The sequence below is a fragment of the Ambystoma mexicanum genome, chromosome 5q (assembly GCF_040938575.1).
Source record: "Ambystoma mexicanum isolate Mex_15411 chromosome 5q, UKY_AmexF1_1, whole genome shotgun sequence".
In the NCBI taxonomy this organism is placed as follows: Eukaryota; Metazoa; Chordata; class Amphibia; order Caudata; family Ambystomatidae; genus Ambystoma; species Ambystoma mexicanum.
Window position 1 is genome coordinate 104,051,672 of NC_090933.1, and position 23,060 is coordinate 104,074,731.

The 23,060-nt window shown below is 46.4% G+C and overlaps 1 protein-coding gene across 2 annotated transcripts in view; it reads left to right on the forward strand.

Annotated features, from left to right (window-relative positions):
- Positions 1–23,060, forward strand: part of ELP2 (elongator acetyltransferase complex subunit 2) — a 1,316,635-nt gene that overhangs the window by 1,176,032 nt on the left and 117,543 nt on the right. For both annotated transcript variants that reach the window (XM_069620606.1, XM_069620607.1), the window contains exon 18: positions 5,632–5,821. In XM_069620606.1, coding sequence (XP_069476707.1) covers positions 5,632–5,821 — 190 coding nt within the window. The remainder of the gene's footprint in view (positions 1–5,631; positions 5,822–23,060) is intronic.

The window sequence follows — 23,060 nt, forward strand, 5'->3', positions numbered from 1 at the left end:
TTGATATAACAATTGTGTAGAGCATAACAATCGTCGTTTATTGTTGTACAATATTTTAGCCCAACGCGTTTCGAGTAAACACTCTTCTTCAGGGGCAATAACACAATTCTTTCTAAAGAGAATAGAGAAAAGGTACAAGTTAGCATATTGTTTGATAATTCTACATCCTTAATAGGGAAACTAGTTTTTTCAATATAAGAAAACTTATTTTAGTAATTAACACGTCCAATTTTTCATATACCATTGTTATTTGGTCAAATTTCAAAGGCAATGAGGAGGCTTGTTTCACTCAATGCGTAAGCATAATTACATCTAGTCATTAATAACCCCTTTACAGCAGTCAGGTCAGATTTAGAGAGGTCATGTCATCAGGTACTCAAAAACTATTCAAAATGAACTAATTAGACCGGCAAGCAAGTAACTTACCAACATGCATGCAATAACTTTGAAGGAATAACCATTCGAAATGGTACACCTGCACGTTTCAAAAGTAGTCAGTCCAAATACTGGTACAGATTAAAGCTGAAGATAGAGAGAGAAGGTGTTAGCGGTAAATAGTGTCCTATAGAGAAAAGAAGAGCTGTTAAAGTAAGACACTTACAGCAGCTTGATCCACTCATTGAAATACTCCAGCTAAAGCTTTCAGGTAAAGAGGATAATTCACAAGAACTGGGACATTATGAAAAAAGACCCACAACTGAACTGACTTTTTCCTGAACCACCAATGCTTGCCTATAAGAGGGGTAAGAATTTTCGTGACAGACTTATTAAAGCAGAAAAACACAAAACCTCTAAGCAAACCATTCTGAACAAACCAAAAAATGGTACTTACCCATGTCTGAACCGTCAACATTGCTCGAACATAATTAAGGGGGATCACATTCGACATGGAAATACTGGAAAAAAGATTCAACTGAAACAACCACCTTTTTGTTCAAGACAGCACCTACAGCAATGCCCGAAGCATCAGCCTCGACAAGAAACTGCTGTAAACGATCCGGATGTTGGAGCACAGGAGCAGTCGTAAAGGCCGATTTGAGGGTATCAAAGGCTTGTTGCGCAGCCGGGGTCCAGCGAAAGGGCGTTTTGGTGCTAGTGAGTCATGTCAATGGGGAAGCAATGGAGGAAAAGGAGTGAGCAAATCTTCTATAGAAGTTAGCAAACCCCAAAAATGATTGCAATGCTTTAACGGAAGTCGGGACAGGCCAGTCTAAAACAGCCTTAACCTAGGAATAGTTAATCTTCACACCTTTGTCGGCTAGGTCATAACCAAAGAACTCAATTACATTGATGTTGAAAACTCATTTCTCAGCTTTGGCATACAGGTTGTCTTAATCTTTGTAATACCGAAAAGACTTGCTCAATATGTTGGTTATAAGACTGAGAATAGATTAGAATGTCGTCCATATATAAAACAACGTATTGATCCAACATTGTTCATAAAGAACTGGAATGTGGTGGGAGCACTGCATACCCCGAAGGGCATTACCATATATTCAAACAAACCATATCGTGTTTTTAAATGCTGTTTTCCACTCATCGCCATCCTGTATGCGGACCAGATTGTAAGCCCCCCTGAGATCTCGTTTGGAGAAGATCACAGAGAAACCCAGTTGGTCCAGCAAGACGGTAATTAGTGGCAGCGAGTATTGATTCTTTATGGTGATTGCATTGAGTTCTCTGTAATCGATACAGGCTCTTAAATCACACCCCTTAATCGATACAAAAAACAGTGGGGAGGCAGCAGGTGATGAACTCATGTGCTAAAGAGTCCTTGATATATTCCTTAAAAACCTCATCCTCCTTAAGAGTGAGGGAGTATACCCGACCTGTAGGGACTCTTAGAGCTAGGAATCAAGTCAATTGGACAATCGTACGGGCGGTGTGGCAGAAGTTGTTCAGCATTCTGGTTATCGAACACATCAGAGTATTCCAGATATACGTCTGGGATTCTGGCATCTGGGATCTTAATGACTGCCCCCACTGAAGACACTGATTCAAGAATGGAGCTACAGGAGATTGTGAAATGGGATCATAACAAAAGTCAGAAGAAAAGACTACTTCCTGTTTTACACAATCGATCTGAGGGTTATGAGTTTGTAGCCAAGGTAAACCTAGTATAATGCTGTATTGCAGTGGTATTAGATCAAAAGCAATTTTTTTTGTGATGTCCTGACTCTGTGGACATGTAGATAAACTTGGTTTGTTCCATCACCAAGCCAGAAATGAGGCTGGTACCATCAACCGCATTAACAACCTCAGGCTTGTTTTTAGGCAGGATAGGGATTCCTGCTTGTCGAGCAAACCGTAAATCCATGTAATTGCCTGTAGCACCTGAGTCGATGGCGGCACAGGTGTGCAGAGGTATTTCACGGCTCTCCTTAAAAATTATGGATAAATAAATGAGTGACAGAGCAGGTGTTAAGTTGCAGTCCAACGGACAACCACTCGGCAGGGGGACTCCTTCTACGGACGAGTTTTGTAGTTTCCTGACTTCCTAACTGTTTTTTTGGGACAGTCGTGCAACAGACGGTCGGCAGAGCCACAGTACATACATAGGTTGGCCTTACGACAATGTTCCCTCTCAGCAGTGGATAATGGACCACATACCACCCCCATTTGCATGGGTTTGGCTTCAAGGTAACCACAGTATCCTGAGGTTTTACCACCATTGGAATGGCGGTCCTTCATTCCTCCATCCTTTCAGCCTGGCTTGCATCGATACGTAGAACCAGATCTAACAATTCGGGAAAACCTACGGGCACTACGGGGACAGTAGTAAGTATATCCTTAAGACACTCTGATAAGCCCTTATAAAACACTGCGGCCTTCTTGTCTTCACGCCATCTGGTTTCCTAAGCTAATTAGTTGAACCTAGCCAAATAGGAAAGTAACAGAAAGCTACCTTGGCTAAGGCTAAGGAACTCCAAATCCGTGGCTTGCGGCTAGTATCTGGTATCAAAGACATGGTTCATGGCCGTGATTAAGGCTTCACAATCATATAACATGTGACTATTTGTTTCCAGCAAAGGATTAGCCCAGGCAGCTGCCACCCCTCTGAGATATGAAAGCACAAAGGCTACCTTGGTAGTGGAGTCAGGAAACAAAGCAGGGCGGCAAAGAAAGTGCAACTTGCACTGATTTATAAAGGTCCTATAGGCCTTAGGATTGCCATTGAACCTTTCAGGCGGGGCTGACAGGAATTGAGTGGACATTGGAACTGGTACAGGTGTTTAGCCCGAAGTGGAGTAAGGGGACCCAGACATTGAGGTACCAGCTTGGGCGCCATCCTGGATATTAGAACGTGTGACGTCCTGTAGGGCATCCATACTATGATGGAGATTGTCGTGAGCTGTGATCATGTCGCCTCGTAATTCTACCACTGAGTGATGGCAGCTAGGGCCTCTGTGGCATCCATATAGGCTTTTGGTTCTGGTGTGATCACCACCACAGGTTAATACACTCACGAGTATAGCAAAAGCTGGTATTCTTTGTTGGCTCTGCCTCAAACCCCGTGATGCCGGGGTCTCCTGAAAACAGGGCGACCTGTTTCTCTATAGACCACTCTATCTGTTAGGGTTACAGAAAGAATGGTGATTAGAGCAAAAACCCAATTATACCACTTTGGTATGCACCGGGCTGTAAAGAAGAAAGGAATGGATTTAGCATCTAAGGGAAGATGAGGATATTTTGGTAAAAGGAGAAATAGGACAAACCTCATAGTGTGGGTGCCAGGACCTTTATCCTATTCCCAGGTGGTGTAGCTCTAATTTACTCCTCCTAATAGTAAAGAATGGAATGCCAAAATTGGTTGAAGAATAAACAGTAGACAGGACTATCCGATAACACGGGGAGGAAAAAATAATAAATAGAAGGTTAGTAAGGACTTAGCCGGACAGCATGCGGACGCTCTAGCGACTCTACAGCAAGCACCAGAATACTGCAAAGTGTCTTTGTCTGGGGCATTCTTCAAGTGTTGATAAAGTCCGCCGGAATTCAATGAAAAGAAAAAATAAAGATCAAGGTCCATATGTCCAAAGCCACGGGTAATCTGATGCAATCCTGTGTACAGTCCAACGGGGGATGACTTCCATGGGACAAACAGTTTGTTTGCCGTGTAGTGGAGTGACAGCAGAGGAGATGTTGTGTCCTGGATCAGGATACAACACCAACTAAGAAGCAAGATCAAGGAGTGTCCGCGGACCAGACTGAAGTTTGCCTCAGGAGGGAATGGATGAAGAGTAGATGGTAATTCCTGAGTCGGGATCAAAAACGCCAACTAAGAACAAGTTCAAGGAAGAGTTTTGGGACGAAACAGAGCTTCCCTTGTGGAGTCAACTTCAATCAGAAGAGCCCAGACCCAGAAGTAGTCTCTCTTTGTGGAATCCCGGATGTCCTTCGGCATTACGGCCATACCTCGTGTCGGGTAACCATGGCAGAGAGCGAATTCACCCGACCCGAGTGTTCAGCTATAGAGGCAGCTTGCCTACGCTCGCGGTGCTGCCATAGGCGCCATGGTAACCGCCACCTGCATAGCAGTGATAAGGGATGCCGAAGCCCCCCACCACGCATGCATTGCCTTGCGCAGCGAACAGTGACAAATCCATAGAAAGATCATTACCGTGAGTAATTTCTCCACCTTGCCGGGAAGGATGTGCCTGAGGGCTCATCCTACCAGAGGCTTGGCTGCCAACTCGTCCTGTAGGCGGGGGGGGGGGTCCCTGTCTTCTCATCATTGACGAATCCGTGGGAGGAAGGAATCCATTAGAAGAACAAATACCTAACTCTGTTACGTTCTTTCTGATGTATGTTCCTCCCAGAGATTCCTCTTCGCCCTCCCAACCTGTCCCTCTTGGCGGATAGCTTGCACAACTCATCTGCTGTGTGGTCCCTCAGCAGCTGAGTTTTAGGAAAAAGGGTGCATCTGAGGGCACAGGAAGCAGTGGCTCTATGTATACTGGCCCAGACGGCACAGGATGCGTAACGGTGCAGAGCGAAAACGTGCTGTGCCCCCTCGTTGCAAAAAAATGTTTCCAAAGGCAGCTGGTGCTGGAGATAGAATATGTTCCTCTCACGGATGCGTAATCCGTGTGAGGAACATCCATCATAAAGAACGTTATCCAGAGGTAAGTAATTTGTTCATCTCTTGTTTGCCTGACTTTAAGCGTGCCATTTTGAGATATGCGTCCCAAAACTGTTTTTTGTGTCTCTCGAAAAGCCAATGTAAGAAAAATGTTTTCTAGCACATGACAACAGCCATGAAAGTTCACCACATTTGGCATTTGTGCGGTCTATTTGCTTTGCTAAGTGTGGTCAACTTTCATGGCCGAGGTCAATAGGACTATTTCGCTTCTGTGAAGTGGCATGTAATCTTAACATATATGAACTATTAAAGGGCTACCTTTACAATCTACGATGTAGATAATGGAGTATGGCCAAATATGAAATGCATTAAAAATATTTTCTTAGGAAGAAGTCACTTAATTTTTCGTTTTTGGTAAGAAAAACCATACCTTCAGTTAAAAAAAACAAATATCTGCTAAAACTTTTAAAATGCAGACAGTCGCGCATTTAAGGTCTTTCCTTTACTACTAAGCCAATTTTGATTTTCTTGTATATTTATTTTCACAGGCCTCCAAAAGAGAACATGCAGCAATTATTCTTTGGAGCACAACTTCTTGGAAGCAGCTACAGAGTTTGCCTTTCCACAACCTGACTGTTACCCAGATGGCATTTTCCCCAGATGACACATTCTTACTCGCAGTTTCCAGAGATAGAAACTGGTCACTGTGGAAACTTGAAGATAAAAACCCTCAAACAGGTATTACTGGATTGTGCCTTACAGTTTACCCCGAGCAGCAGTTTCCGAGGTATCCTACATTGGGTGTGCTTCTGAAGCACATTGCAGTTGCATTATTTATATACATCTCTGATTTTATATTTTTAATTCCAAGGCCTAATGAGTGTTCCCACTAATTGTGTTTCACTAAGTGTGGGAATGGTTTGCTTTTGTGTGCACATTATTTTCCACATATTTGAAGGTCTGCTACAGTGCAGAGCAAAAGTACTCCTGTGCAGAGAAAAATCCATAAATGTACCAAAACGAATTGTTGCATGATCAGTGCAAACCATGGGTTAATTTGTGAGTATTCCTTTGAGTGGCAAACACTACTCTGAGACAACACCAAACATTTTCCATGCCATTGTGGAAGAAATACCCATGCTTGTTACAAAGAACACACATAGTGTATCCAAACTCTTGTGTCTGGCAAAACATTCAAACATGATACGTTACGTGTTAGATTGAACGTTGTCAAGCAAAAGGAGTGTGCCAGAAAACACGACAATAAGAGCTCGTGTGCCACTGGAATGAAGTTACTTAGGACTTACTGTCAGGAGAATAATTGCATCAGAATTGCTGTACCACAGAGTAGGAGGATCAGAATTCCCGTGCCACTGCTTACTATCAACATTACATTACACTGAGAACAGGCCAGTGACACTTCATTCCAACAACTTTCACTGCCTAAAAACAGGAAAATTCCTCCCTCTCAACAAATAATAAGGAGCAGAAATGCGCCCCACAAAAATAGTAAATCATTTTTATTTATTATTTTATTTTATTGGATATTTATAATGCACCTATACACAATGTGTTTCAAGGCGCAACAAGACGGACGGGGGGAGCAGGGATGACAAAACAAACGGTCCTACTAGGCCTTAGGACATTTGGATCGTGCAAGTGCGGTAACAGAAGTGCAGGGGAGAGTGGAGGGGGGGGGGTGCTGGTGGGAGGAGACCAAGTGCAGCGGTAGACTGCTTGCAGAGGGCCTGGTTCCCTGTAAGAATGTGAAGACACCAGGCAGCCAGTGAGGGAAGGAGGAAGAGAAACGGAGGGTTTAGAAAGCTTCTGGAACTTAAGGAGATGCGTCTCAAGTCGGAGAGGGGCAGGGAGGACATTCCCAAGGGAGGAACCTGCGGAGGCAAGGGATCTATCCTCCACTCTGCTTGGAGAAACGTCTCATTTGCAGAGAGTTGGAGCTAGAGGACCGAACGGCTCTAGCTGGGAGGTATTTAGGGAGAGAGAGAGTTGGAAGTAGCGGGGTCCCAGCCCCCAGAAAGCCTTGTGAATGATGCAGATGGTCTTGAACTTGATCCTTGCAGCAATCGAGAGCCAGTGGGGAGATTTTAGGGCTGGAGAGATGCAGTCCCTGGGCTTGAGGCCAATGATAAGTCTTGCAGTCCTATTTGAGTTGGGTAGGTAGAGGAAGAGGCTGTTGCAGTAGTCCAGCTTGGACAGGACTAGAGCTCTGGAGACATTGAGTTTCTGGGGGAAGGTGAGGAAAGGGAAAATGCGTCAGAGGAGGTGCAGCTGAAAGTGGGCCTTATTGGCAAGGTCCATGATGTGAGGAAAGAAGGAGAGAGAGGAGTCAAAGATGACACCAAGGGGCCCATGGTGGCTAGCCAGAGTGTAGAGGGGTAGGTGGGAGCAGGGGTCCCAACGAAAAGGATCTCAGTCTTGCTTGCATTATGGCAGAGATCATTAGCAGTGCACCATGCCTGAATAGCTGTCATGGGTATCAGGCAGGTAGTTGGGGCAGGCTGGGTGGAGGCTTGGCAGGCCTGGCATAGGCACACAAAGAACCCATAGCAGATCTCTCCTTTATTTCCTTCCTAGTGTTTGTAGTAACTTCCTGGTTACCACTTTCTGTTGCCAAACAGGAAGTGCATGACAATCCATGAGCTCGCTAGTGTTTGGGTGTGGCTGGCTATATAAGACACACCCAAGATTCTTCTAGTGCTTCGTGTTGCTTACTGTGAGCTGCATCAGCAACACACTTGCCGTGCTCTGGATCAGCCAGCTTCTGCTTACCTGCTCCGGATCATCCTGCTTCAGCTTACCTGCTCCGGATCATCCTGCTTCTGCTTACCTGCTCCGGATCATCCTGCTTCAGCTTACCTGCTCCGGATCATCCTGCTTCAGCTTACCTGCTCCGGATCATCCTGCTTCAGCTTACCTGCTCTGGATTATCCTGCTTCTGCTTACCTGCTCCGGAACATCCTGCTTCAGCTTACCTGCTCTGGATTATCCTGCTTCAGTTTACCTGCTCCGGAACATCCTACTTCTGTTTTCCTGCTTCGATTCTTCCGCTTCTGCTTGCAGGTACTCCGTGCTTTCTCCACGCCACGGCTATCTCCGTTCAAGAGGGGACTTCAACACTGGCACCTGCAAGAACAAAGAAGAACAGCGTTAGCACGCGCACTTCAATAACGCTGCGCATACTCATCGAATCTTCCCGCGACGCTGGTATCCAGGTCAGTTGTACGAGCGCACAAACCCCTGCAAAAGAAAGAAGAGACATTAGTCATTGCGCTCGCCCTAATAACGCGGGGACTATTGCACTGCGCTCCCTCTCATAATGCAGTGCATGCTTACCAAAGTCTCCGTGCAAACTTACCAGACCACCAAGTCTTCGGCAGCACTGAACCCGGACTCGAGGCGCTAATATCACGTAATCCACTCCTACAAGGGAAGAAAAAGGAGAGACATTACCAGGCGCGCTCGAATTTAAGACGCTGCGCCCACCTACCAGAATCGGACTTCTGCATACATCGCTACTCTCCCACAAAATACCTTGGCAAACAAAGACAATACGGATAATTCAGGAAACTAAACATCTCCGTGCAACATTCACTTGTGGAAAAGACTTTCTAGCCAGTGAAGAAACTGGCGCCTTGAACACTCGGCCTCGCTGTGAAGGCATATAAAGCGTGTGGCATCTGAACTCATATGAGCGAATCGCGCACCAGCAAATGCAGGATGGAGAGCACACCTTACTAAAGATCAAGGAATCCCTCTGGGTAAAAACAGGGGAAGTGAGAACTCGGGGATCAAGGGAGGCTCATTGATCGCTCCTGCATAGACACAGGTAAGTGTGACAATAGCAGACAAACAGTCAGGAATGAGAGAGGAACAGGAGGAGGCAGAGGAGGGAAGATTGAAGGAGAGTTGCGTGTTGTCAGAATAACACTGGAAGTTAGGAGATAAGGTCAGAGATCAAATTGGCTAGGGGGGCAAGGTAGATGTTGAAAAGCCAGGGTGAGAGGATAGAGCCCTGATGGACACCACATGTGGAGAGTGAGATGGAGGAGAGAAAAGGGCCCAGTTGAACCTGGGAAGATCGGTCAGAGAGGAAGGCGGTCAGCCAGTCCAGAGCCAGATCTGTGGTGCCAAGGGTGCCATGGACCCGATTTATAAGGGTGGCATGATTTACCATATCAAAGGCAGAGAAAAGGTCAAGAAGGATGAGAACGGAAGGAAAGTTGGAATCGAGATTAGAGAGCAAGTCATCACAGGTGTTCAGGAGTCCAGTTTTTGTGCGTCTGGCTGCTTTGAAGCCAGACTGGTGTTACGCTCACCTTGGGGAGGCATTGGGGCATGGTTGCAGCTCTCACTGAACTTGAATCATCCCCTTCAGGCCTCTCCCTCAGTAGAAAAGCTGTGATCGGTGGTATGTGGTGATACTGCTCCTGCGCGGGGATAAGAGTGTGTGAGTTTGCCAATCTGTGATTGTTGTAACTCTCGAATCCTTCACCACAAAGTACGGTTTCTGTGAGCATACACCGGCCCATAAAGCTCACCTGTGAATTATGGAAGATAAGCTCTCCATCCTGCTACTTCTGGCAGAGCGCGTCGAATGGGATCTAGTTCCTTCACTTATCCCTGATAAGGATTAGTCCAGTCCAGCTGCGACTATGCTTCTCCTTATGATTGGTAAGTCTTTCTTGAGCTCTTGTGATGCTGTTCGTTCTGTTTACTGTCTCTATATGTTGCTGTCTTTCTTCTGTTTTCTTCCCTTAGATGGAAATGTGGCCTCAATGCAGCTGTGAGACGCGAGATGCGGCCAGATGGAAGATGGATGCCACCACAATGTTCGACAGTAGGTAAGTGATGGTTTAAGGAAAGCGCAAAGTATGGCGAAGCGCAACCTTAAACTGACTGTTTTTCGATGTCTAACCTTGTCTTCTGTTTTTCCTTGCAGGCGCTGCTGTCGACGATGGAGCGTGTTGTGCTGCGGTGCCAAGATGAAGATTTTGGCGTTCCGGAAAGTGTAAAGATGAATACTTGATTCGCCTAAGAGATGTACAGCTAAGAACAGCGTCCCCCAGTTGGTAAGTATGCTGGCAGGAAGCATGATATCCAAGAAGCAGGATCTTCAAAGGTATGTCTGACCTCAGGCGACGGTGAGCGTTACGATGCTTGCAAGTGCAGAATAACACGAAGCGTCTGTCTTGAGGATCGGGGCAGCTTATATAGCTGAGATCGTGGGCACGCCCATTATTACCGGCTTACCTGCCACTCCTAGAGAGTGAGCATGTGTGAAGGCAATCCATTAGCAGCCACACCCAAGAATACACTGCTTAATGGATGAAATGTTCAAGGTTAATGCGCCTGAAGTGCTATGTCCATAATAAAAGCTTTTTGGTGTTAAATGGATGTTCTTGTTTACTTTTGTTCATGAGCCTGGTGCCAAAGGCACCAGGACAGTGTCCACCCAGGTCTCCTGTACATGCGACCCCTGACTTCATGACCATGACAATTGGTGGTCGTGGAGGCAACCAACAGATCCAGTGTGGTAGATACGCTGGGAGATAGCCAGCTTCTCCAAGAGTTTGCCCATGAAGGGGGTAATGGAGATAGGGCAGTAGTTGACCGGACAGGAAGGGTCGGCAGAAGGCTTTTTGAGGAAAGGTTGAAGAGTGCTTGAGGAGTGCAACGGAAAAGGAGTTATTGCAGAAATCAGCCAATGCTGGAGCAAGGGAGACAATGTTGTCTTTGATAGTTCTGGAGGAACATGGGAGCACCTGTTTGGATGAGACTTTCATAGAACGGACTTGTCTAGAACCCTCATCAGGTGATTTGGGATACAAAGAGGAGAGTAGGAGGCCAAGGGAGGCATGGGAGCGGCTGAGAGAGAAGGGTGTGTTGTAGAGGAGAGTAAGGACAGGATGTCCTGAGTTTTAGTAATGAAGTGAAGTGCAGAGGACCAGGGAAGGCAGAGGAGAAATGGAGACTGCAGTAGGATTGGCGAGTTCCTTGCAGATTAAGAGAAGTTCAGCGGTGTTAGTGGCCCCTAAAGATGCAGGCTTGGATATAAGCCCTCTTATTACTTCTGCTCAGCAGCTCTGCACTTGCGGTTCAGAGAGGCCAGGTCGTAGTCGTACCAGGAGTTGCGCTTGAATGCAGGCTTCATGCATATTCTCATGAAAGGGGCAAGGATGTCTAAAGTGTTGGAGATGGAGAGTTGAAGGTTATAAACGGCTGTGTCACAGTGAGAGTCAGTGGCAGGAGTATGAGGGGGAATGAAGGTGGCAGGAAAAGCAGCAACTGGCACTCACTCCATAGGTCGAATTACGTAAAAGGAGACTGGCAGTGCGGGCAGGGGCTTAACCGGGGGACTCAGGAGGTCCAATTGAGAGGACAGGAGAGCATGATCAGACCAGGAGAGAGGAGTAGTGAGAGGATTCGTGATGGGGAAGTCTGCAGAGATGAGAGCATCCAAGGTGTGTCTGGCTGAGTGCGTCGGACCGGATGGAAGAATGGAGAGGGAAAGCGAGTCAGAGGTTGTGGAAGAGTCCAGAGGCCGCGTCAGGTGAGTCAAGTTGAATATTGAAGTCTCTGAGGAGAAGTATGGAGGTGGTCGCCAGGAGAGAAGAGGTGAGGTCAGCCCACTCTGAAAGGAGACCTGGCCAGGGAGCCTTTAGATGGTCACCAGAGTCAGAAAGAGAATAGGAGGGACACCAAGCCTGCAGACGAGGCATTTGAAGGAGGAGTAGGCCTGAGTATGTATTATAGTAGCAGGGGCCAGCTCGGGGACGATCAGGGCCACTGCGCCCCCAGACCGATTATGCCTGGGCTTAGAGAGGATCTTGTAGCCCTCAGGGAGGAGCGTGTCAAAACGTGTGACAGAGCTAGCAGTGAACCAAGTCTTGGTGAGAGCGAGAACGTCAAGGTCTTCAAGGAGGTGGCAGATGTCAGAGGAGTGTTTGACGGCAGAGCAAGAGTTCAGGGTAGCTAAGTGGAGCAGGTTGCCACTTTTGAAGGTCTTCCGAGGAGGGGTACAGGAGTGTTGTACACCCTCAGTGGTGGCAGAGGGGCCAGAAGGGTGGCAGAAAGAGGAGTGGGAGGAGAAGGAAGGAAGTTGATGAGAGACGTTAAGACGCCTATCAAGAAGGTGGGAGGTTGGGTTGAGATCCCTGGACAAGGACAATGCCATTTAGGTAGACATTAATGATGGCCCTAGAGGACAAGAAGGATGCCAAGAGTGCTTCCCACTGGGTGCCACCATTAATGGGAGAGGAAGAGAAGGGGGAGAGCACTGAGCCCATATGGGAATTCAAAGGTCCCGAGAGAGAACGAGAAAGAGGATGTCGGTGACAGTCTGCCTGGAAGAAGCATTGACATAGGTGTCAGGAGACTGCTGGGTTGGAGATCAGGGGCCCCTCTTGAACTTTTTCCTTCCAGACTTCAACAGAGGGCTAGGATAGGTGATAGAATAGCAGGTAGACAAGATAGGGGAAATTGCGAGCACCATTGAGGGAGAGAGCAGAGAGAAGGGAAGGGGGATGAGGGGGAGAGAGGGAGAAACTGCAGTGCATGACAACGAACTACACAACACAGTAATGTAACAGTCCAGAATCAAGTGTCCAAGAAAGGGAAAAAATCTAGATTGCATCATACAGTCATACATTCACTGCTGGTTGGCGGCCGGGTTACATGTTTGGATGGCGAACACAGTTTGGAGCTGCTTCTGTGGGAGCTGCACTTTGCCTCGCAGCCCTTCGCCGAGGGAGCTGCAAGGGCAGTGGGGCTGCCCTATTAGGATCCCTTAAATGGGGCTGCACGCCCAATCGGGTCGGGGGAGGGGTGGAAGGCAGGAGGCATCAGGGAACAGGAAGCAAGCTACCAAAAACAGGCAGCAATGAGGTAAAGGCAATTATTTCCCCAGACACACACAAGAAATAACTTTTAAATAAGAGCAGGAGCTACAGGTGTACAAATCTCACTACAGCATATCCAGGGAGAGAGAGTGCCATGCTGAGCGTCAGTTGATGGAAACTCACCTAGTTGCTTAGAACAAAGGGTTGCACGCCCAATCCGTGGTTGAGGGAGGGGAGGGAATCGGGAAGGATCAGCGAATGGGAAGCAAGCTGCCAAAAACAGGCAGCAATGAGGTAAAGGCAATTATTTCCCCAGACACACACAAGTAATAACTTAAAATAAGAGCAGGAGCTACAGGTGTACAAATCTCACTACAGCATATCCAGGGAGAGAGAGTGCCATGCTGAGCGTCAGTTGATAGAAACTCACCTAGTTGCTCAGAACAAAGGGCCTCACACCAATCAGGGGATGGGGGAGGGGTGGGAGGCCGGAGGGATCGGGACATTAAGCAAACTACCAAACACAGGTTTTGATGCGACAAAAACAATTATTTCCCCCAGACACACACAAGAAATAACTTTAAATAAGAGCAGGAATCTGTAAAAATACATGCAACATTTGATTTTGGCAGTTTGATGCTTAGGTGGCTTGATATTCAAAACGGGCATTCAGAATGATCCTTTACCTCTTCATATATGAGTTTGCAGTGTTTTACTAATGAGGTAAGTAGAAAGTCCAGGGCTTGTAGTTTCAGTGTGGACGAGAGCGAGTTGTGCATGAATGAGTGTTCTTCTGTTCTAGCGGTGGGTAATCTCACATTTTCCACATTTTGTCAACCATGCTACTGTTAATGCCTGTTCCAATCGATTAGGCGAATCACAGTTGATGGTTTGGGAAGACCTATCAATTACAAGTGCTTGATCTTCATGGCTCCTGTGGCCAGACACGAAAATAGTAGAATTGTGCAATGGGGTGGGTGAAGTAGCTAGTGAGCTCGCTATTGTGTCTTTATCTGCACCCTGATACACCATCAAGTCAGCTAAATGTCCAAGTGCAATGGCTTCGGGTCGGTAAGGCTCCCCTGCACCTGTCTGACAGAATTACTTTTTGGACCAGTATCCTCATCCAGTTTCAACTTAGATCCATTTGAAAGGTTATTCGGTTCAAGAAGCGTTTCTGGATCTAATATGTTGACAATGGATTAATTCACCTTTGAGCCTAAACAAGCTAGCAACCTATTAACATGATTTACTAGAGATGGGCTTAGAAGCGTACTAAGTTTTTAGAAAAAGAAACTGGACATTTCAGAATCTGGTGGAATAATAGCCGGCACATTCAAATTTATGTCCGACTTTAAGTCATATGTCTGCTTAGCCACCAGGTTAGAGCAAGCCATTTTACTTACCAGTGTTTCCACCAGTATTACCTTTGTCTTCACTGGTCATCAGAGTGGTGTTCTTGAATGCATTGCGCCCCAGATGGTTTCAGCTCCTTTCTCCCGCTTGCCGGTTGATAGCGTGACAGCAATGCACATTGCGCGTGACATGCGCAATGCCATCGCACCGCTCCAGCATCAAGCGTCTAATTGTTGTAGGCAGCCCAGTCGGGTTCAAAGGGTTACTTGCCCTGCAGTCACCGCTGCCGCAGCTTGGTGTTTGTATTTCTTTGTAGAATTCCTTAGGAAGTCTTCAGGTTCGCTAAAGTGTGTCTAAACGTAGTTCTCAGCAAACCATATGCCCAGATCAGCATTGCTACTTCAGTGTCAAGCAGCTAGTTGTTATAGGCAGCCCAGTCAGGTTCAAATGTCGCTTGCTCTGCAGTCACCCCTGCAGCATCTTGGTGTTTTTAGTTCTTCGTAGATTCCCTATTAAGTCTCTGTTTTTTTTTAAAGTGTGTCTACACATAGTTCTCATCAAACCATATAGCCAGATCAGCAGCACTGCTTCAGCGTCAAGGGGCTAGTTGTTATAGGCAGCCCAGTCGGGTTCAAAGGGCACTTGCAGTGCAGTCACCCCTGCGGCAGCTTGGTGTTTGTAGTTCTTCATAGAATTCCCTTGTAAGTCTCTTGGTTCACTAAAGTGTTTCTAAACGTAGTGCTCAGCAAACCGTATGCCCAGATCAGCAGCGCTGCTGTAATCAACTGCCATACCAAGGAGGTCCCATAACTGCATGAGGGCCTACTCAAACAGATCATGTTACCTTTACTTTCGTTCCCGTGCTAGGCCATCAATTTGGCTTCTTAACATAATTATTCCAAGCACAACCATCTGGACTCGTTGGCAGGGGAAGATCTACATTTTGGTTGGTCCATCTTGCAGCAGTTTTTCATCTGCGCTTATTGGTGTTTGATAATCTATGGCCCGCCATTCTGTATATTGTACTGCTGGGTAGATTTTTATAAGGCGAATACCATATTTATAGATGGAAGATGTTACTTACCTTATGTTCTTTCTGATGGATGCAATCTTCCTCACTTACCCCCTCGCACCCTTCTAAAATTGATGAACAAATTACTTCTCTCTCGGTTATGTTTTTTCTGATGGATAAGGCCTTTCTCCAAAGATTCCTCATCTCAGATACCTTTCAGCACTCGCCGCCTTAAAAAAAAAGTCAGCTACCAGAAACCACTGTGCAGCTCATCATCAACTCCACTCGATACCAAAGCGCGTCCATGACGCTGGACAGGACTTCAGGGGAAGTATATATGGAGCCATTGATGCCCAATGGCCTTTATTCTGCCTTTTTCCCCCAACACACAGCAGCTAATGGGCCACAGAACGGGGAAAGGTGAACAAGGTATCCATCATGAGGGGTAGGGTGGGAGGATGGACTAAACATCGGAAAGAACATTACAGGGAGGCAAATAGTTTGTTCTTCTAATGGATTTGTTCTTCCCAATGAGTCCTCCTATTAGATGAACTTCCATAGCAGTAGACAATCTTGGAGGGGGAGGATAGCAAGAGCAAACCACTTTGGCCAGAAAACTCTGCAGCACTGCTGACCCAAAAACAGTCATCCTGACCAAACAATGCATCCAGGCAATATGGCTTGGCAAACTTGTACAAGGAAGCCTGTGTGGCTGCTTGGCAGATGTCTAAAAACATGAGACCTCTTTGCAGGGCAAAAGTGTCTGCCAGGCCTCTGGTGGAGAGAGCCCTGAGAACTTCAGGCATCTCCTTCTTAGCCAGATTATAACACTACTAAATGCAGAGGATGATCCACCTAGATGGACTCTGCTTGGTAATTTCTCTGTTGACACGAGAACCAATGTAACCAACGAAGAGTTGGTTATCCTTTCCTATATCCTTCATCAGAGAAACATAGTAGCTGAGACCCAATAAAACCTCTCCTCCATTTTGGATGAAATGGAGGTTAGAACATTGAAAGATGAATCTTCTGAGAAAAATTGAATTCTGGCACGACATTGGAAATGAAGTTTGGACACAATCACTTCCTCCTCAGAGAAAACATGTTTAGGGTCTTCACTGAAAGATCCAGACGCTTGCTGAATCAAATAGCTGAAGTGGCAGAAACCAGGAAGATCAGTTTAAGGGTAAACAATTTCAAAGAACAAGAATGAAGAGGCTCAAACCGAACCGCCATCAACAAGGTAACACAAGATTTAAGTACCATGCTGGCTACCCAATCCCAGCAAAAACTGCATGAGAGAAAGGGTGGTGAAAAATGAGCTCTGCCCAGAGGACCCCTTAAAGACCAAACTAGTAGCCAGGTACAGCTTTACAGCGCCAATCTGTAGGTTTAGTTATGCCAAAGAGAAAGGATAAAATCTATTGCGGCTGAGGTAGTAAAGGTCAAGAGGTCGAAACTCCTGTTCCTGCACCAAGACAAACATGCATGCCACCTGCAGACAAACATAGACCCTAGTGGCAGTCCTCCTGGTGGGAAAGAGCACATTTAGGACATTGACCAACAAATCCCATTCCTTATAACTCGTTTATCATCAGCCAAACATGATGGTTGAGGTTACTGAGATTCGGCTGGAGTACCTGGCTCCTGACTGGGACAGTATATCCACGCTTGATGAAAGGTGCCAAGGAGGGGATATATGGACATGCCAAGACCCCGTCCCACAGTCTTCCTAGTCAAGGCCACACTGGAGGACCACTTCATTGCCATCATTAAACATGGAGGTGAAATCCTTCTCTCTTCTTGGGCATGGGGAGATCATCCGCTGCCTCCATGTCACATTCCACAAAAAGTGGATGTATTAGGCCAGTGTGCAAGTAGAGTTAACACCCCTCAAGATCAGCTGCCAGAAGAAAAACACCTTTCAGCCAAACGTGTTCAATTTCTTGCTTCTTCCCCTATCTGGAGGCAACGTCTGGAAACATTTCCCACTTGGAGCCCACTGTAGAGGTCTGTACCACAAAACTCCTGGCAGTGGGATATGTGGCTAGAAAGCCAGCATCTGTGGCGGCTGTATGATACTTCTTACAAGGGCACGGGCCATGGCCATGGGGAGGCCAGTTTCAATCACGTGACTAGCACTGGTTAAACTACTGCCAGGTTAAAAGGTGGAAGTGTCTCCTTCATGAGATCCTGGCCCAAAATGCCTGCAAAGTCCAACCATACCACTGGCTTGGTAGGGACCAACAGTCCCAGTGCTTCAACAGCCTTAGCAGTTGCTCTCTGGAAAGAAGCATGCGGCTTGCCATATGTAGAGGCCCGCAGAAAGTCCCGTTCAGGGGACGTGAATATAAGATTGGCATCCTAAAGGTTGCAAGCCAAATCAGTGAGGGCAGCCTCCTGGTCGTAAATTCATCTGGAAAATCCTTCAACTCTCTCAAATCCAAGCGTTCTAGCCCATAATGGATAGAATAACCCTTATCGAAAATCTGCCCAATTTATGCAAAATATTGGGCCATCAGAGCCGCAAGAGAGGTGTAGGTGCCAACCTGTCCCTTAACCGAGTGATTCACTGCAGGGGTTATGACTCCTCAAGCAAGACCTGTATGATGTTGGAGGGAAGCAATCTTGGATGCTGGTGCAGGAACTGAGCCAGCAGGCATGTAGTTGCTGTCTGAAGATGTGCCTCGGACAGCTTGTCCAAACCCAGTGAGCCCTTTTTCAACCACAATCATCAGAACCCATGTCACCAGTGGTGTGTCCTTGGCAAAGATGTACAATATCTGTTGCCTGAATTCTACCCAGTGCTCTGGTTTAGAAGAGACAGTATGGAGTGATACCTTCAAAGGTGTTGATTCTTCATCATGCTTGGATCAGGAGGGATGACACTTTTTTATGGAGGATGATTCGGAAGAGTGGCATCCAGAGCTTTTTTGCTTTCCGGTACTTATATGTGAGCTGGAACCTTCTCAATATTTGTCCTCCCTCGGGCAGTGTTACACCCCTGTATTCTCCGAAGATCAGGCTTTCTTAGGTTCAGGCTCCGAAGCAAGAGACTTAGAGGGAGTGCACTTCCCTTTCTTGTAGAAGAAGGTGTACAGCTAGCAGCATACTCCTGGAGGGCCTTTTCAAGGAGAGACTGTCAAGAACTACAGTTTTCAGTATCCTGTCTCTTGCCAGGAAGACAAGCCACGTGGTGGTCCGTGATGGACATCAGCCTCGAGCATTTCATAAAAAACTTCAAGCTCATTTTAGGATTCGACCTGGTGCAGTTATTTAAGAGAAAATGTTAGTGGCCTTCCTAAACCACATACTTGATTCTCAGAATAAAAGGAACTGAGATTATGATGCGCCCATGGCTCCATACAAACTACCCCTGATGTTATGTTCATTGTCATGGGTACGCATTGCAGCTGTGTGAAGTCGATGTGAAGCTCAATGGCCCTGCTGGTGGCTGAAAGGCAGCTGGTGCTAGAAAATATATTTAAGGTGAGCAATCTGTGTAAGGAAGGAATCAATACTGACACTGTAATGACTTGAAACCTTTATTTTTGTTGTCTAAAATCATGGCCAATTCGAATTCCTTTGGCATAAATGAGGTAGGGGGACATGGAAGACTCCATATTGTGGCTCATTTGTCACTTTGTCAGTGTCAGGCTGGAGCCTCTCTGATGCCCCTCAGGTTGCTGTCTTAAGGTTTCGAGAAAAAGTCTCAGTCTGGAGCTATAACTTACAATGGGTTGCTTATACAAACTAACAGCATTTGAAGACAATTATTCCTCCAATGAACTGAATTGATATCTACTGATAGCTAGCAGCGTCGCCCCAGTGTGGAATCACAGACAATTCAAGTTCCAAGTTTAGCTCACAGGGAAGGGTGGATGAAAGACTCATGTTGAAAGCCCCTCAGATGATACGGTAGATGCAGTCTCATCGACTTTTTCAGCCCTCTCAGCATGGAGGGCAGGCTGAGATGACCGCTTTTTAAGTTCTCTTAGTATTGGGGTTGGTTTGACCACTACAGAGCAGTCTTGATGTCATATTTAGATACTCTGCACAGGTCAGACTTAGCTGTCTCCAGTGTTCCACAAGCCCTTTCGTAGGGAAGAGGTTCTTAAACATCTTGTCCCTCTGCAGCTCCTCTCCATGCTTCCAAAAGGTTCAGAAGTTCCAGTTGCTGCCCAAACTCGAAATGAACTTCTGATTCCTGATGTGGCTTTTAAAGTCTAGGAACTAAAGGTGGAAGTTGGAAGGGATAAAAGCCCTGTCCAGCATTTTGGATTTAACTTTCCTGTTCAGCAACAGCTTTTAGAGATTTGGCTTTTCTCTAGTCTCACATCTTGGGGTCATGCCATCTCTTTTTGTGGTTCTCCTCCAGTCAGGTCTAGCAATCTCCCTCATAATCTGTGGTAGTTGTTGCTGGGTTAGTGTTTTGCTCTGTCCGCTATGACTGTTAAGATGAATTTCCAAAATCAAGCTTTGATGTGGATTTTGGGAGGCCAACCTATTTTGGTGAACAGGGAAGACACTGTAATATAGCCAAACCTCAACAAAGTAGATGCCGAGAGCTAGGCTTAGACCCGGAAGGGGTGTGAGAGTGGTCTAGTGCTACAACACACAAACACACCAGCACTCCAATAACTCCAGTCAGACAGAAAAGTATAAACATTTACACTGATTTATTAGGCCTTTAAAATACACACTGAGCAATGAAACCTCTACGTAAGTATCACACAGCTCCAACAAAAAACATAAATATACATTCACTCTTCTGAGAGTTTGATTCAAAACCAGTGCAATTCAGGTAAGTGATTAGATTCAGAAAACACAGTAGAAACACTTAAGAGCAACACTAGAGTAGTTCCCTAGCAATTAGTAAGTCCAGCTCTAGTGTTGAAATAGGGCCTATTGGCCTAAAATCATCAGTTCCAAAATATATACTTTAGACGTAGGTTTACTATTGGATTGGACAATGGCAGTGGTTGTGATTCAGAGTTCCAAAAGTTCAGGTAAGAAGCTCTCTGTCCCACTACACTTAGGAAGGCTTAGGAAGGGATCCTAGACTAGACAATGACCAATCTGAGTCAGGCAAGGTGACAGATGGGGCCAGGACTTTACACCCATGTAACCCTATGGATGATGGGGGCGTGGGCAAGGAGTGCGGAGGACGAACAGCTGTGTTAACTCACCCCCTTAATCACATTTCTCCAGAGAGAACTTCAGAGGTTCCGGATTCGGTTGGGGACACATCCTTCTGTGCTTGGTTCAGTTCAGGACGCCCAGGGGTCGCAGGTGCAAAGGTTACTTTCAGGTGCTGAATTTAGTTTCGTCAGACATGGTACCTTAATTACGGTTCTAGGGACTTTCAGGTGAGGACCCTTGCAATGAAAAGAAGACTTCTGCGGAGCAGGTGACCTTCATCGAGCAAAGACGATGACTTGCAATGGGAGTCAACACGGTCTGGCAGCGACGTGTGATCTTCGTGTGGCGAACAAAGAAGCATAACCTGCACAAATTCCATTGTGACTAGAAGGCTGAAAATGCAGCATCAGGCTAAAATGCAGCATCAAGCGCCATGTAGCACAAGTTGAAAAGCCTCAAAGTTCCAAGGATGCGCTCACAACGGCGACGACTGCTGCAAGGTAGGCCAGGAGAAAGCTGGTCAGTCTACCGGATGGTACAGGGATACTTCCGAAGGCTCAGCAGGCATGGATCCTCGAGCCGGTGCCGAGACTGGTTGTTCCCACTGTCCCAGTGGCAAAGCACTGAGGAGGACCTTCCTGAGATTAGGATAGAGGAGCAGGGCTTCACTGGGACTCTGCTGGATGCTGGTCAGCTGCAGTGGTCCCCCTCGGGGCATCAGTGGGCTGCACTTCTTCGTAGGGGTCTCGGCTCCGTTGATTATATGTCGAATGGCTGTAGGAGTCCTCCTTTTATCCAAGATCTGGACTGGCAGTGGCCAGGTCCACCGATGGTAAGGATCTCTACCATTAAAACTGGCAGTGACTATTCAATTATGGATAGCCACTGGCCACAATCTTCCCAGCAACAGACACTTATAGGCATGGATGTGGACTGGGACCAGACAGTCCCATCCCCGACAGCCAGCAAGACATACAGACCACCATTTTACCCAGGAAAGCAGAAGCTTTTCCTGTGAAAGGGCATTCCATATATGGCAATTCCGGACCTGGGACGGCAGGAAAACAACACGGGCAGGTGACCATTTCGTAGCACAGCCATTTTAGAGTAGATGGTTTTTTGGTTTTTTTTGCATTATGCATTGAAATGCAAAAGTGCAGGAATAAAAAGGTTAAAAAAACAGTAGAAAATGATCTGCTGCCACCAGCACATTTTGGACACTTTGCATTTGGTATCACAAAGTTACAAAAGAAAAAGTTATAAGGACACAAATTATCCTAACCACACTTCACTGTAAGGTGAGTGTGCAGCTTTAAAAAATACAGAAATTCACTAAGGGAGACATGGGGCCTCATTATAAGCCTGGCAGTCCGGAAATAAGGGTGCCTGTAGCAACGTGCCGGCACCCTTTCCGGACTGCCAGACTACGAGAATGCCAGTAGCGGCTGGTGCTCCCGGCATGTCTTCTGTCCTACCGGACTCCACAAGAATGGGGACTTACACTTTACGCCGTCTGACATCCTGGTCCGACACAGCCTGAAATATCCCAGTGGCGCCGGGATATCAGGCAGCGGAACAGTGTTACGAGGTCGGCAGCAGCGCGCCAATGCTACCGGCGGATTACTTCCGACCTCGTAATGAGGCCCATATTCTTGTAGAACTGATTCTTATTGACTGATAAGTTCCCCATACAAATTAGCCAATACAAGGGAAGTAAAGGAGAAGGCTTTGCTTCTCTCCAAAAAGTAAAGACAGGAGTCGAAACAAAATAAAAAAGAAAGGGCCCCCAATAGAGGTCTATGGGAGGAAAGCTGCAAAAAAAAAATTCTTTCCTAACAATGGCCATGCCTTTTAACAGATCTTTTGCCATGTCCTTGTGCCGTGCAGTTCATGGAGCACATTGGTGGCTTTTGGACAAAGCTTTAATGAGAGGGTTGGTGAACCGTGTGCTGGCATTTGGAACCTGACATCAGAATTGGCATGCCCACCAACATCTCCTGAACATTGACCCTCTGGTGTTTAGGGTCTATTTGGCTTTTTACCCGGTGAGGAGCTGCTGCCCGATATGCGTGGTTTGATGCTATTTATGCCAGCTACATTGAAGATTTGTTTTAAAATGTTCCCTGTGCAGTTGGTGCATGGACTTGGTTAGGCATTTGGACTTAGAAATTGGCTATTTCCACAGCTAATTTGCTGTTGTTGTGCCCACATATTAGCACATAGTTATTTTATTAATCTTGAGCAATGTGCAAACTGGAATATGCTTGAGCACTTTGCACTGTCGTAAAACGTAAAGAAAACCAGATGAAGAAATAATGACATGAAATGTACTTTTACAGGAGTCTACAATTTAAAATAAAACTGAATTGCAGTTAGTGTGTCTGTTGTCTTTTGTTTCGAACACTAAAATAGTGTTTGCATTGTGCTTAGAAGTTAGAACTGACCCATGAATTGACCTGCCCAGACCACTTCTCACTGCCTAGTGATTTTCCCCATGGCATTCATATTGCCCTAAGAACAGCCCTTCATGTTGGCCCCCAGTTTTCGCAATGGTTCTCCAGGTTGCTCCCAGAAGCCCCTTGACGTGTGTCACACACAAGCGCGCAAC